Source organism: Callorhinchus milii, unplaced genomic scaffold, assembly GCF_018977255.1.
Source record: "Callorhinchus milii isolate IMCB2004 unplaced genomic scaffold, IMCB_Cmil_1.0 Scaffold4, whole genome shotgun sequence".
In the NCBI taxonomy this organism is placed as follows: domain Eukaryota; kingdom Metazoa; phylum Chordata; class Chondrichthyes; order Chimaeriformes; family Callorhinchidae; genus Callorhinchus; species Callorhinchus milii.
Window position 1 is genome coordinate 19,570,017 of NW_024704745.1, and position 16,633 is coordinate 19,586,649.

Consider the following 16,633-nt stretch of genomic DNA (forward strand, 5'->3'; position numbering starts at 1 on the left):
TCTATCTAGCTTCCTTTTAAAAACTAATATAAATCCTGCCACGACAACCGCACCCAGCAGGGCATTCCACACCTTAAAAACTGTGTCTATCATTGTGTAAAAAAAATTCCTCCTAATATCACCCTTTGCTCCATTACTAATTATCTTAAATTAATTCTGTGTTGTCACAGATCCTGAGCTTTATCACACAAAGTATAGAATGTCAAAAGGAGATCAGTGCTGCAGTTTTACAGCTCACTGTTTAGATGCTATTTGCAATATTGTGTTCAGTTTTGAGTGCTTCAACTTAGAAAGGATATACAGTACTGGTTTTGGAAGAAGTCTAACATCGCTTGACCAGGATTATACCTGGGATGAAGGGATTTAGTTAACATAAGAAGCTCTACAGGTTATATGGCCAGAGCTGCGAAAATTAAGGAATGATTTAATGAGGTGTTTCAAATAATAAAAGGAATAATTATGATTCTTTTTGCAACTGGGAGAATTCAGAACAAATAGATATTATCTTAAAATTAGACCAATACTAAACAGAAACCATTTCATAATAATCCCAGCCTTGGATAAAGTGCCTTATCACATTTCAAAGTACTTCATGGAATTTACTGTGGAATAGAGTGACCGTGTGCAAGCATGACAAACAATTTGCACGCATCCCACAAACTATGAAGTGATTGAATAATTGTATTTGAGGGATTGTTGGCCAGGACACTCTTTTTAATTATGCCATGGGATCTTTCGACATCTATCTAAACTGGTAGACAGGACCTCAGTTTAATTTTTCATCTGAAGGACGGCACCTCTGATAATGCAGCACCCCTCCTGCACTGCTTTGCAACATTAGCTCAGTGTTCCGATGTGGGGCTTGAACCAAATCTTCTGACCCAGAGGCCAGAGTGCCACCATCGAAACAAATAGATAAATGAGAGCTCAACATGCCTGCAGTCCAGGCTGACACAAAGTCAAACACAGTAAATAAAGTTTCTAATCAGGTTTGGAGCAAGACATTTTTATTGATAGAAGAGGGAGAAAATACAAAAGTGGGGGGAGGCCACTACCCCACCTCACCTTTGCCACCCCCTCAATCCTACCATCCCCTACTCTAGAGCACTCGTCTCGCAGGCGAGAGCACCCGGGATCGATTCCTAGGCTGGACGACACCTCAGGCAAGTTTCCTTCCTCAACATACCTCTGTTTACTAAGCAGTAAGTAGGAACCCGGTTGCTATTCGATTGGTGGATCGCTTTCTGGGGCTAATGATCCCTTTTATAAATAAACAAATAAATAAATAAATATTTGTGCTCAATCCACAACTGTTTGTGGGGACACTGCTGAGTGCAATTCGCTGCTGTGTTTTGCCCTCAAAATATAGTCAATTCACTTAACCATATATTTATTCTGTGAAGAAAACCTGGGCTTTACTTTTTCTTGGGGAAGGTTGGAACGTCTGCTATTTTCCCATGTGTTTTAAGAACTGAACAATCATGTGCTTTGAAGATTAATTAATGGCAAAGAAATGTACTTTGACCATTTATAGATAAATAAGAGCTCAACATGCCTGCAGTCCAATTTTGTACATAGTGTAAATTTGCAGATCAGCAAGGTTCAGTGAATAGCACAGGAATACTAATTTGCTTCAGGATAGCTCAACCTGAATGTTTAAGCAAGTTGCTTAGCCTCAACAGTTTCAGGGCTTGTAAACAACTAATGCTGTTTAAAATTCATTAATCGCTAATTCATTGAATTACTAAACTTTTGCTGAAACCCTGGTTTGATAGACACACTCATATACACATAAATGAAAAGCACAAATCAGGCACCAGGTTTGTCAGACCTTGTGGATAGCTGTTGGATTATAACTGAGCATTATATTGTATGTTATATTATTCACTCACAAAATATACAGTCAATTCACTTTGTAGTGTATTCTGTGAAACTCTTTGAGATGACTCAACAACATGATAGGGCGCTATATCAAATGCAAAGATTCTTCTTATTATCTCTGTACATTAAAGTATATTTTACAGTGAAACCATATCATCCTGCTCCACCATGATGTTTCACAAACTATTGTTTTCTGTCATGTAGTGCTGAACTGTATAGAAAATGTGTTTCCCGTAATCTTGGCATCTAGTGAGAGTGACAAAACATTAATGGGAAAGTTCAGAAGGCTTCTCAATGGATTGATTTACAGAAAATAAATATCTGCACTGGTTGACAATCGGATGAATAAATTGCTGAGGCATCAGCCTCAAAGTTGATGTCAGTATCAGGACCTATCATACGATAAACTCCCAGTCACTGCTTGTAAATTGAAGTTTGATGTTTCCATTTGGTGATTTTTAGAAGTTAAAGGATTGATGAAAAGTTGTTGGCTACTGACAATGGGAACAACTTTGAAATATTAAACAAAAACATTTTGCTATCTGAAAAGGATTTGTGTTTTTCTAACGCATAATTTTGTTTTGTTTAAAAATGTTTTGAGAAATTAGACCAAAACCTTTTTTCAAAATCTTTGCAGGTAAACCCAGATTTAATTCATCAATTTGAGAAGGAAGGTTTGAAGTTTGTGGGTCACGATATCGAAGGAAATCGAATGGAGATTTTTGAACTGGAAGGTAATTGGAAATTGCTTAGCTATGGCTGCCGTATCCATTCACTTTGATAGCTTTAGTCAGAGCATTTTACAAATGGTTTTTGTAGACAATATGCAGCAATTGGTGTCTTTAATATGTTCAATACAATGCAATTTATGTTATGCCCTTCACATTGGGTGGACATCTCAAAATATTTGAGAATGCTGGATGAGCACGCAAGCTGTGGTTGGGAGACTATGAAAGAGGAAAATACAAGCTAATTCACCCTTCATTATTGTGCCTGAATTGTGTTCTTGTCTCCAACATTTAGCAGCCAAATGATAATATATATCATTGAGAAATATTTTTAACCTGTCGGATGTCATAAGGCAGTGGTGTACTATGGTGTTTAAACGCTAAGTGCTTTGTGCATTGTGATTTTGTATTCCTGCCAACAACAAATTAATAAATTGCAACTCATTTTAATTGATGTATTTTTTTAAACTGCTGTGATAAAGTATTTAATGTATTTTAATATTGCTTCGAGGTTACTGTGCATCCCTAATGAAAATCAGATCTGAATACAGTAGTATGATGAGGTCGTTTTTACATAACGGGAAGCTAACTTAAATTTAAAACATGTACACTTCCACACTTTCATAAAGACATGTACAGTTTGAAATACCTTCAGCTTAATTTATGAGACTCATTAGCTAATGATAATTTAAACTTGTATGCAGTATTGTTGTATGCTTCATTAACTAGGAAGTATCCATCATACATGGCATTCAAATGCACAATGTTACCAGAATGATTTACATTCATGGAATCAGGTTGCGTATGCTCAGACAGACAAACGTTCAGAAATATGGCTGGGGTGGAAGGCCTGGTATGATGCATATTGTTCTGGATGAAGCCCTACAAGTTATAATACGAGAAACAATATCTGCAAGCTGTTGGACTGCAGCAGCCAAAATCTGGATGTGAGATGGGATCCACAAAATGGGCCACAGCTTTCTGCATCTTTCATGCAAGTCTGTTGTAAAGATGTAAATAGGGATTATTTTAATATTTTTTTTCTCCCCCGACTGTTCTCTCATTTTTGATTATCTCGGCATTGTTGGTAGGTTTTAAGGAATCAGAGAGTAGAGGAAATGGTAGGAAATTAAAAATGTTATTTCTGAATGCGTGAAGCATTCAGAATAAAACTGATGAATTAAAAGCACAGATAGACACATATGGGTACGATCTAGTAGCCATCACTGAAACATGGTTACAAGGAGATCTAGGGTGGGAGTTAAATATTCCAGGGTTCTCAGTTTACAGGAAAGATAGGCACTGTGGGAAAAGAGGTGGGTGGGGGTTAGCCCTGTTAATTAGGGATGAAATAAAAGCAGTGGAGAGGAAGGATCTGAAATCCGATGACCAGGAGATCGAGACAATATGGATGGAAATAAAAAATAATAAAGGGCAGAAAATATTAATGGGAGTGGTTTATAGACCCCCAAACAGCAATCACAATATAGCACAGGGTATCAATCAAGAAATCAGTTGAGCGCATAGGAAAGGTAAAGCGATAATAGTGGGTGATTTCAATCTCCACATAGATTGGGAAAACCAAATCGGCAAAAGTAGGTCAGAAAAAGAGTTCATTGAGTGTATGAGAGATAACTTTCTAGAGCAGCCGAGGAACCAACTAGGGGACAGGCCATCCTAGACCTTGTTTTGTGTAACGAAACAGGGCTAGTTGGCAGTGTAAGTATTAAGAATCCTCTAGGGCAGAGTGATCACAATATGATTGAATTCTGCATTAAGTTAGAGAGGGATATAGTTAAATCCGAGGCAAGTATTCTGAATTTAAATAGGGCTAATTTTGTAGGTATGAGGAAAGATTTAGGTAAAATAGACTGGAGAATAAGATTAAGAGGTAAAAATGTAGACAAACATTTAAGGATGTAGTGCAAAATTCTCAGCAGTCGCATATTCCCTTACGGAATAAGAGTACCACAGGGAAAGCAATTCATCCGTGGCAAATTAGAGCAGTTAGGGAAAGCATCAAATTGAAATAAAAGGCTTATAAAACTGCCAAGAAAAGCGGCAAATCTGAAGATTGGTAGAGTTTTGGAAACCAGTAAAATAAAACTAAAAAACTCATCAAGAGCGAGAAAAAGGAGTATGAGGGTAAGCTAGCTAGGAACATTAAGTCTGATTGTAAAAGTTTTTACAAATACATTAAGAGGAATAGGCTGGTGAGGGTAAATGTAGGTCCACTTCAGTCAGAGACGGGAGAAGTTCTAATGGGGGACAAGGACATGGAAGAGTCCCTAAATGGGTACTTTGCATCTGTCTTCACCCTAGAAGACACAACAAGTCTGTCAACAATAGAGATGCACCAAGGGGATAAGGACAGGGAGCAACTTAGGGACATTTTCTTCAGTAGAGAATTGGTGCTAGGGAAACTGTTAGCACTAAAAAGTGACAAATCCCCTGGTCCGGATGGCTTGCATCCCAGGGTTTTAAAAGAGGTAGCTTATGAGATAGTGGAGGCCTTATGTCTGATCTTCCAAAATTCCTTGGATTCTGGAACAGTCCCCATGGATTGGAAGATCGCAAATGTCACACCACTATTTAAAAAAGGTGGAAAGGAAAAGATGGGGAACTATAGGCCAGTTAGTCTCACATCAGTGATAGGAAAAATTTTAGAATCGTTGATTAAGGATGTGGTAGTGCAGTATTTAGAGGAGCACAATATAATTAGGCCAAGTCAACATGGCTTTACAAAAGGGAAGTTATGTTTGACAAATCTCATAGAATTTTTTGAGGATATTTCCAGTAAACTAGATAAGGGTGAATCAGTGGATGTGGTCTATTTGGACTTCCAGAAGGCATTCGATAAGGTGCCGCATAAAAGGTTAGTCCAAAAAATAAGGGCCCATGGAATTGGGGGGAGCATATTAACGTGGATTGGGGAATGGTTAACGGGTAGGAAACAAAGAGTAGGGATAAACGGGTCCTTTTCAGATTGGCGGGATGTGACTAGTGGAGTGCCACAAGGATCAGTCCTTGGGCCTCAGCTATTTACCATCTACATCAACGATCTAGATGAGGACATCAAAGTTAATATATCTAAATTCGCGGATGACACAAAACTAGGAGGAAGTGTCAACACAGAGGACGACATTAAAAAATTGCAGCGAGACATAGATAGGTTAGGTGATTGGGCAGGTAGGTGGCAGATGAAGTATAATGTAGGGAAGTGCGAAGTCATCCACCTAGGTAGCAAAAACAGTAGAGCGGGTTATTTTTTAGAAGGGGAGAGATTGGAATGTGTTAGCGTCCAGAGGGACTTGGGTGTCCTTGTACACCAATCACAGAAAGTTAGTCTGCAGGTGCAGCAAACAATTAGGAAGGCGAACGGTATGTTAGCATTCATTATGAAAGGATTAGAGTATAAGAGTAGGGAAGTCTTGCTGCAACTGTATAGGGCCCTGGTGAGACCACACCTGGAATACTGTGTGCAGTTTTGGTCTCCTTATTTAAGGAAGGATGTACTTGCCTTGGAGGGGGTGCAGCGTAGATTTACTAGGTTAGTACCAGGGATGAAGGGGATGAGTTACGAGGATAGGCTGACCAATTTGGGCCTATATTCTCTAGAATATAGAAGAATTAGAGGGGATCTTATAGAAACCTATAAGATCATCAAAGGGCATAATAGAGTAGATAGTGGGAGATTGTTTCCCCTGGTTGGAGAAACTAAAACCAGGAGTCACAACCTTAAAATCAGAGGCCAGCCCTTTCCCACTGAGTTGAGGAAGAACTTCTTCACTCAAAGGGTGGTGAATGTATGGAACTCACTACCCCAAAGGGCTGTTGACGCTCAGTCCTTGAACATATTCAAGACTGAGATAGATAGATTTCTTATTGCAAAAGGGATTAAGGGATATGGGGATAAGGCAGGGTCAGGTTAGTAGCTGGAGTTAGATTAGAAGATCAGCCATGATTGAATGGTGGGGCAGGCTCGAAGGGCCGAATGGCCTACTCCTGCTCCTACATGTTATGTTATGTTCAGATAAAGCTGAATAGTGCTGGTATCTTGGTCATGTGATCATTTTAGAGAAAACTGAAGGAGATTGTTGCAAACTGATACTGCACTGTTTCCACTCTACTTAGCAACTTCAAAATATATTAAGGGGAACTGTTCTGGGATTTTTCAACCTCCCAAGAGGGTTTTCAACCGCAGATAGTATCTGCTCATTGGAAGGGGGAATAATTGGGATACACAGACAACTGGTTAAGTAAAAGAACATGTTGATGTAATTTTCTAACCTTATCTTCCGGTTACTGCTTTTTCAACTGCATCTCAGAATGGAATTTTGTCCCCCTCTTTTAATTTGGGTTTTGCTGTGTGTTGGTGCTGTATGTGAACAGAGTTGTACAATTTCAGAGTGTGCTCTCATCTGCCATGTGTATGCTACAATGTCGATATCATTTCTCAGCTGTTTCAGTGCCCATTGGTGCTGTACTGGATTAGGTTGGTACGATTTTAGAGTGTACCCTCATCTACCGTGTCTAATACTACACTCTCCATATAATTTATCACCGATCAACAGCAAAGTGGTTCTCTGTTAATTTGCAGTGGATGAGGTGACCATCAATCCTTCAGTGTCAAGGATTTGCATCCATTACATAGCTGTTAGGAAATATCCTTACTTAACAACCACTCTAAAGAGAGTTAAATTAGCCATATATTGTGCAAAAATAAAACTAGCTCCAGAGTGATTCAGGGCAATAATTGAATCTTGGACATGTGTCCATCTGGAGGTTTATAATGCATTGTAAACCCTGACATTCAATTACTGTTGTGTAACTCATCGTGCTGTATTTAGTTTAGCTTGAAAATAAAGTTACTTGCCACAGGTCTGTTGCATCTGTTTCTTTTGTGAGTTTTTGCCTTTTATTGTTGTTTTTCCATGCATGGTTTCAGACAGTTTGATTTACAACAACAATAACTTGGATTTATATAGCGCCCTCCACCCCGGATGTCGTCTCAGAGCGCTTCACAGTAACGGATTCCGGCGCCGAGCCAGTGGGAGGGGGAGGAAGGTGACCAAAGGCGTGGTCGAAAAGAAAGATCTTCAGCAGAGACCTGATAATAGGAAGAGAGGGGGCGAGGCGAAGGGAGTGAGGAAGGGAGTTTCAGAGCCTCGGGGCATAGAGGCTGAAGGCACGGCCGCTGAGGGTGATGTCAGCCAGTAGACGGCAGAGGAGGGGGAGCTGGGTGACCAACAAGTTGGTGTGGAGGGGGTCAAGGCAGCAGGTGATGGGTTTCATGGAGGTGATGCTGGGTGAGAGGGAGGAGGGAGAGATGGGGAAGAAGGAATGTAGGATGGGGGTCGTGGTAGGAGCAGATGATGAGGGGGACAGAGAGGACATGGTGTACGTTTTACAAAAGTATTTCCAAATTTGTGATTTACAGTGCAGTGAGCCAAAGCGACCTAACACATTTGGAGTTATTGTGAAGTAAACATTGCTCAGAAAATAAATAGCAGGACTATACTGTTCAACACCTCAGGTTTTAAATTTCACACTGTTTTATGACATATTTATTCTAGAGGTTAGTGTAGTCTTTATTCTCCTGTCAGGAATAGTTTGCTGTTGGTCTAAGGAGACCTGTAGTTAGTCAACAACAACAAAATTACATTTGTAAAGTGCCTTTCATGTCAGGAGGACATACCAAGGTGCTGAACAGTTGGCGATCAGCGCAATCACCTCGTAAACGGAAGGATCTTGGTTCATTTCCTGGGCAGGGCGAAACCTTAAGCAAGTTTCTTTACTCCACATGCCACTGTTTTGCTAGCAGTAATAATCCCTCCCCTAAAACAATTGGTCACTAAATCCACAACTGTTTGTAGACATTGCTGTGCGCAATTGGTTGCTGCGTTTCGTCCACAAAATATATTCTGTGAAGCGTTTTGAGATGTCTCGACAACGTGTTGAGGCGCTATATCAAATGCAAAGATTAACAATAATCCCATAATTTGCCATTGTGGTTACCCTGTGTTTTTGTACGTGAAACATTCTATGAAGGATTGAAATTAGAAAGGAACATGACAAACTCACCTTAGTATGTAGATGAGTAAATGGGCAGTGTGTAAACAAACCAAGAATAGGTTCAGTTTATGCTGAGTTGTTTAGAAAAGTTGGAGGGCAATGATGGGGCCAGTCCCTTTGGCTGTTGAGGACATGCATCAGGCAGGGTTCTCAATCCTGATCATTATACGGTGACTTATTCTGTGAATGCCTGACCCAACTGTACAGCGCCTTGGGACGTCCTCCTGACGTGAAAGGCGATCTATAAATGGAATCTTGTTGTTGTTGTTGTTGAATGTGAATGGGCGTTGGGTGAGGATCAGATTGGCTGCAATGCTTCCTACAGTCAAAACCTGCTGAGACAGATTTTGTCCAGGCTCACACAATGCACTGCAAAATCGCTGATACCTGTGGATCTCTATCAGAAAACAAATCAACCCCTTCTGGAGAGGAGGGCTGAAAACAAATCAACCCCTTCTGGAGAGGAGGGCTGAAAAAATTATGTATGTGTGTGTGTGTGTATGCGTGTGTATTCAAAAAAACTTTATACGACAGTATTTGACAGAAAAAAGGGTGAGAGGAGAAAGAATCCAGCCCTTTAGAATACTGGATGGCATAGTTAATGTGCTATAAAAAGAGTATTTAATTTGAGCTGTTGTTTCAGCATTAGAAGATAATAATGTTAAATTGGCAAGACTCCAGGGTGGTGTGAGATTACAGTAATAAATGTGTGAAATCGACTCTCAGCAACAGCAGTAAATGCCGTTTTGATTAATTCCTTATGAATTTCTTAGACAAATGTTATGAATTAGGTTGAAGGTTACAAGTCTAGGCAAATATTAATGAATCTAGGAAACACGGTGCTGTAGTGACCAAAGAAACGTCATCTGTCTAAAGGACAGTCTAGCATTAGTCTAACATTAATCTGTAGGTTGAAATGCTAGACAAATATCCTGGTGTGTTCGCTATTAGATTTTCAGGTTGAGGGGTAGGAGGGAATCTGTGGGCGAAATTTCCGAGATTTCATTTTTTCTAAGTTCAGCTTAAGTTGATACACATCTATGGCTGGAATCAGTTGTTACTTCCCAGCTTCTGTCTTTCCTCTTCTGTCACTCACTGTATGAACCCCTCCAATCTGGTTTGTGTGCTGCCCACAGTACGGAAACAGCCTTTGCCAACGTTACAAGAACACTCTGTCTCCTTGTCCTTCTCGATCTCTCTGCCGCCTTCAACACTATTGACCCCCCACATCACCAATGCTTCAATTTCTATGAAGCAAATGGGATTTGTTTATCTTGACTCTCAACTTTAAAAGCGGAGAATATTCAATTTCTCTGTCTGCCTCCCATGCATCCATTTACATGGCTTCTTTGATCAGCATCACATGGGTCCAATGCTCCAACCTTGATATAACATAATTCAGTGATGCACAATAGATACATTACATTGAGACTCGACTATGCAAACTCACTGCTTGTCGGCCTCCCCAACTTTTCTCTCCACAGACTGCAGATCATCCAGAACTCTGCAGCCCGTGTCCTCTCCCGCACTAGGCTCCACGACCCTTTTACCCCCAACCTTACCCAACTCCACTGGCTTCCCATCAAACAGAGGTTACAGTTCAAGATCCTGGTCCTCACCTTCAAAGCCTTCCATGGTCTTGCTCCCCCTTACCTCTCTGACCTCCTAACCCTTCCTTCCTGTTCACTTCCTCCGCTCAGTGGACTCCGGCCTATTTCACGTCCCCCGCCTCACTCGCCCAACTATTGGCAGGCGGGTCTTCCGCCACTCTGCACCCAGCCTCTGGAACTCCATCCCACAGTCCCTCTACCTCACCCCCTTCCTTGCCAACTTCAAGACCCACCTCAAGACCCTTCTCTTTGACCGTGCTTTTGATCTCCCTGCTTCCCCCCCTACCCTCCACCCTCCCCCACCCTGACCCCCAGCTCAGGTCCGTAACTCTGTCTGTGCAGCGCCTTGGAACGTTCTCCCGACGTGAAAGGCACTTTACAAATGTAATTTTGTTGTTCTTGTTGTTGTAGATACTGAGGTTAGTGTGACTGAATAAAGTAAACATAACAATACATGCAGAAAAAAATGGCTTCCAGTGTGACTGAATTCAATTGAGTGGCTCTAGCAGTGTCAAACGCTCAACCTGCTTATGAACGTTAGTAGAACTGTTTGACCTAAATGGTTGCCTTAATCCAACTGGCAGCCTTCTCTCACCTATTGATGAAAACGTAGACAAGCAATTCCTGCAATTGGATATAAGACAAGTACAGATGGTATCCCTCAGGCCCGAATGCTATCCATACCAGCAATATAACTGCAGATCACGTAAATCTTAGAAAGTGTTGCTAATTCTCGGAAACCATACTGATTGATATCTGAGTACCTCACCATTTAAACATGACATTTGGATTTTATAAGAGGAACGAGGTGTCTTATTTCAGCTCAGCGTTTTTTGCCCACCAGCTTTTCAAACATCTGGACAAAGTAATAAGATCCTGATAACGTCACCTGTTGCAGTTTGACAGCTGCTGTGAAACGGAGCAGCAATGATGCCACGTTATTTATTGGCTTCCATTCTTCAACTCTCAGTGGTCACAATAGACTTAAGTGGTTGACGGCTGTTTATTTGGAAAACATGTCAGTAGTTTATCAGCACTGGCGTGTGGATTATAATCCACTTGCACAGCACCTTGGGATGTCCTCCCGATGTGAAAGTCAATACAAATGTAATTTGTTGTTGTGGTTGCAGACACGGTAATATTAGGTAATATTAGGTATATTTCCATTACGGCCAATAGCCATGACATAAGGGAAGTTCTGCAACATAATTTTGATTTACAATAAATTTCTTCATTGGTTTTGTATGCTGGAAAAATCTGGTGATATGTGGTCTATTTTCTGATGGGGTCACACTGTGGCTGTGCAAGATATGAGAAGTGTGGGACACTTTCAGCTTCTGCCACTGAGTGTACTGCTTCCTTTGCATGGGGCGCAGTTATAGAAGACTTCCAGCATGATCCTCAGCTACTGCTGGAAACCCTTGCGAGAGTGGTCACTGCTGACCACTGGCTTCCTGCCAGCACAGGTAGAAAGCCAGCGAGTCAAAGGCAGAAATCAGCCAGTCAGAGGAGAAAATCTAATTGATTTCAGCATCATCCGGAATTGTTAACCTGAATCATTATTTCATGGGGTCTCATCATGTGGAACCAAACCACAACATTACAATAGGGTCCCACTGTATTAGTTCACTGAGTACACTGCTCTCTGTGGGACCCAGTGGAGCAACAGCAAATGTATGTGACGTAGACTCTGTTTCACAGTCCTAAGAAAGTATTAACTCGTTTATTGTACTTTTATCTTTGAACGCAAGGAGCTCTGGTACTTGGCAAAGACATTTGTTTATTATTTGCTTTGAGATACTCTGTGGGCTGTTGGCAGAATCATTAAATAAGTTTTAGAGTTAAATTTATGATCCAGAGAGTGGGACATGTCGTTTAAACGCAGGGAGTCGTGTTTATTTTTTTAAGAGCGAAGCACATATTTAGAAAGGTAAATGCATGAAGCACAACGGATCTGGTCCCGATTAAGTCACTGGCCCATTCGTACATGGACTCCCTAGTTTCCATTAAATCCACCAGTTTTTGAACATGTTGATTGATGAATATAATAATAATCCTTGCATTTGCTGTAGCACCTTAGCACATCTTCAAGACGTTTCAAAGTGCTTCACAGAATATACTGTAATACCACCCCCTTTGCCACCCCCTCAACCCTACCACCCCATATCATAGAGCACTCGTCTCGCAGTTGAGAGCATCCGGGTTCGATTGACTGCTTATTTTGTGGGCAAAACTCAACAGCCAATTGCACACAGCAGTAGATTGAAGTGATCAATTTTTTTTCTTTTTTTTAAGGAAATATTGCCCCCAGATAAGGGATCCGCCAATCGACTAACAGCCGGGTTTCCTACTTACTGCTAGGTAAACAGAACCGAGTGGAGTAAAGAAACTTGTCCAACATTTTGGGAATTGAACCCTGGTCTCTCGCTTGCGAGGCGAGTGCTCTAACCACTGAACTACAGGACTCCACGAACATGAATAAGCAGTGGTTGAAATTACTCTTTGTCTATAAGTATTGTTTAATTGTACTACAACACACACTTTGGTGAACTTAATTAATAGTTGTAGCAACTTCAAAATATTGTACAGATTGAGGTGATAGTTTTGAATTTTCTTCTGANTTTTTTCCCATGGCTAGTTACATTAAATTCAATTCTAAGCCTAGTTGATTTTTGTCCAGAATGGCTTTAAAGTTATAGTACTAGAGAAAAGATAGGATTACCTTTGGGATGTGTTCTGTGTTTTTCTGTTGACTCTTTAATATTCTGTTGGAAACGTCAGTGATTGATGAGGACATTAAGCTTTGCAATGAGTGGAAACTAAATTACCAAATGCAGCCGAAAAGACAAGATTGCTATATCACCCTGGGTTAATGATTCCAGCTCTACTGATGCAGTATTCAGCTGCACACATGCTGTCAGGCTCATTTACTTCCTCCCTCCAAGCGATTTCTTCTGACCAGGTCAGGACTGTTCATAAACATTCAAACGTAAGTCAATGAGATGCTAAAACTAATCTTAATCTTTCTAAACATTTGATTCTTAAAAGCAATCCTGCTGGCAAAACTGTCTCTCTTTATTTGGGGCTATTTGTCTATAAGCAAGAAACATTTTAAAATAAATTGAAATGATATGTAAATCGAAACCAAAATGATATGTGATAAAGGAGCTTGCATTAGTGATAAAGCGATATGTGATAAAAACGCGTTTGGATTAGTAGGACTGGCTCAGAGGCCAATTCAAAGTTTTGTAATTAAAAAAAGATTTTTCGAGGTGCTGTATAACATTCTTTTTTATATACATACTTACCTACATTTTACTTATTTACTTCACCAAATCAATAAATAATTTGCATTCTTAACAAACATTTTGTTTAGCTGGTTGAACAGATTCCATGATAAAGCAGTAGTTTTGCAGAATGTGTCTTATTTATGGTAGATCCGAGGTAAATGGATAAAAGTTGGGATCAAACTTAAATGTAAATTTTTCTGTGTGTTTTTCTAAAACAAAAAGAGATTTTTAAAAAATGAATTGCAATAGAAGCTCATCACTATCTCTTACACAGCAGATGGTAAACTTCAAAGTATTGAAGATGATTCTCCAGCTTACTACATGGCAAAGTGAGGATTTAAAGCCATTTTAATTTTAAATGGTTCAAAATAGCTTGTAATAAATTATTTCTTGTAATTTTCATTATCCCCACAAGAATACAGTCTGATTTCCATGAATCAGCACTGGCCGTATTATTGTGGCAGTAGTTATGTAGAGGCTCTTGGAGAAAAAGAGGCAGAAGCAAGTGGGACATCAGTATACAATGATTGGAATTGAATCAGAGCAAGAGGGTCAGAGAACTAATAGATGCCTGTGAGTAACAGAGACGTCAATACTCAGTGAATTTGGTGAAATTAAGCAATTGTATGTTAACATTACAAACTCATATGAAGGCTTAGAGAAATGTGTGCTTTACAGTTTGAAAAGAAGATATTTAAGGAGCAATTTCATCAATTTGTAAAAAATCTGTAATAGTAACTTGGACTATTACTTTTTAAAAAAAATAAATATCCAGCATGAATATGAATGAAAAATAAAATTTAGAATATCTTTACTTTCAATCTATACTGCAATTACTGTATAAAAATTAGAACAAAACAATATATGGATGAAATTATAAAAAGAACCAAATTTCATGGAATAATTTGCCAAGCAAGATAATGAAGGAAAATTGCAGTGATTATTCAAAAATGCTAATGAGTATTGCACCCTTTTAAATAATAATAATAATAATAATAACTCCTGGAGTGATTTAATAAAATTTCTGGGAGTACAGATGTGGAAGAGTAAGACCTGATTTATACTCTTCTCACCAACAAATGGGCTGTCCAACCAAAAATGTTCAAACTTAAGTTTGTTTTAAAGTTTAATTGATATTGTCTTCGATATCCAATTTAACTTGTTCTGTTAATGCCGGTTTGATGTGAAAATTGTATCAAATCTACTTAAACACACCCTGTAATGGGGCAAATCTAACTATTGCAGTGTGATCTATAAATGCCACAGAATTGAGATAAGCAATGCTTTAAGAAGACTTGCCTGCTGAGTGATTGTCTTTCACTTGTTTTCCTGGAGGAATTCATAAAATTTGTTTCTTTTTATAACGACGTCCATATATTGTTTTGTTTTACTGACTCTTTTTTATACCGTAATTGCAGTTGAAATGGAAATGGAGAACCAAGAGACTGTTCCTGCAATGTAAAATATTTATTTTCAGATATTAATAAGGCTATTTAACATCCAACTGAACAGGCAAGTGGGTCTTTCATCTATAGAACAGTACATCTAACAATGCATCATTCCTCTGGTATAGCATTGAGTGTCAGCCTGGATCATCATAAATTCAAGCTCTTGTTGCCCACATTGACACTGGCTGAATGCATGTGAGCTCTATGAGGTAATTAAAGCATCAAATCAATAGAGGAAGCCAGGCTTCTTTCTAGAGTGTACAGAAATGTCAACACAATTGGACAGTGCATCACTCCTCTGGTGTCAGCTGATCCCTCTCTGCTGCCTTGGAGTCATCTGAACTCCTCCTCCCCCTCTGGGCTTCCTCCCGCAATGACTGATCCTCGGTCACTCTCCTCCAGGTGTGTCCTTGGTCAATATCTATATGCTCCCTCTTGGTGACATCATCCACAGACATAGGGTCAACTTCCACATGTATGCAGATGACCCCCAACTGTACCTTTCTGCCTCCACTCTCAACTCCAGGACCATTGCTGTCCTGACAGGATGTCTGTCGGACATCAAGTCCAGGATGAGAGCTACCTTTCTTCAGTTGAATGTCAACAAGACCGAGGCTCTCCTGATTGGCTCCCGTCAGTGTATCCGCCACTGTCTCATACCGCAGGTCGCCGAAACCCACATACACACACATTCATAACATCCAGGCTTGACGATGCAAACTCGCTCCTTGTAGGCCTCCCCAACTCCTCCCTCTATAGGCTGCAGATCGTCCAGAACTCTGTGACCCTATCACCCCTATCCTGGCCCGACTCCACTTGCTTCCCAACACATAGAGGATACAGTTCAAGATCCTGGTTCTCACCTTAAAAGCCCTCCATGGCATTGCTCCCCCCTACCTCTGTGACCTCCTAACCCCCTACCAATCTGCCCGCTCCCTCCGCTCAGCGGGCTCCAGACTGCTTCACATCTGCCCCACCATTGGCGGGCGGGCGGGCCTTCAGCGACTCTGCCCCCACCCTCTGGAACTCCATCCTGCAATACCTCTGTCTCAACCCCTCCCTTGCCTCCTTCAAGACCCATCTCAAGACCCTCCTCTTTGACTGTGCCTTCGGTCACCCTAATGTAGTTTATTTTTGGATGTCGGCAACTTTATTTTCCTACCTTTCTTCTGCAGCTAATGTTGTGGTTGTTAGTAATGGATGGTAGATTTCTTGAGTGGAAACACAATTTGATGTACAGGGATATTTCAACAGGATTTGAATTAGTAATGCTGAGTTTAATGTCACTGGTATTCAAACAATATATCATCCTGGTTCAGTTGAAAGCACTTTCACCTCAGAGTCAGAAATGTGTTGGTTCATGACACATGTCGGGTCTTTGAATTAACACAATCTAAGCTGACACTCCACTGCCGTCTGGTGCGATATCAGTGGTGTTGGGAATAAAGGAACGCTTGGAATGGAACTAACTATTCCATGCAGCCTATCTATAACTGCCAGAATATAACTAACTATTCTGTGCCCTCCACCTAAATTGGTCTTAAAATGCACTTGAAACTTTGGATAATAATTTAGAGTTAAGGTGAAAGTTTGATAAGCTG

At 40.3% G+C, this 16,633-nt stretch overlaps 1 protein-coding gene across 2 annotated transcripts in view; it reads left to right on the forward strand.

Annotated features, from left to right (window-relative positions):
• LOC103177501 (CTP synthase 2) overlaps nt 1-16,633 on the forward strand; it is a 215,197-nt gene that overhangs the window by 103,191 nt on the left and 95,373 nt on the right. For both annotated transcript variants that reach the window (XM_042334322.1, XM_042334321.1), the window contains exon 17: nt 2,519-2,615. In XM_042334322.1, coding sequence (XP_042190256.1) covers nt 2,519-2,615 — 97 coding nt within the window. The remainder of the gene's footprint in view (nt 1-2,518; nt 2,616-16,633) is intronic.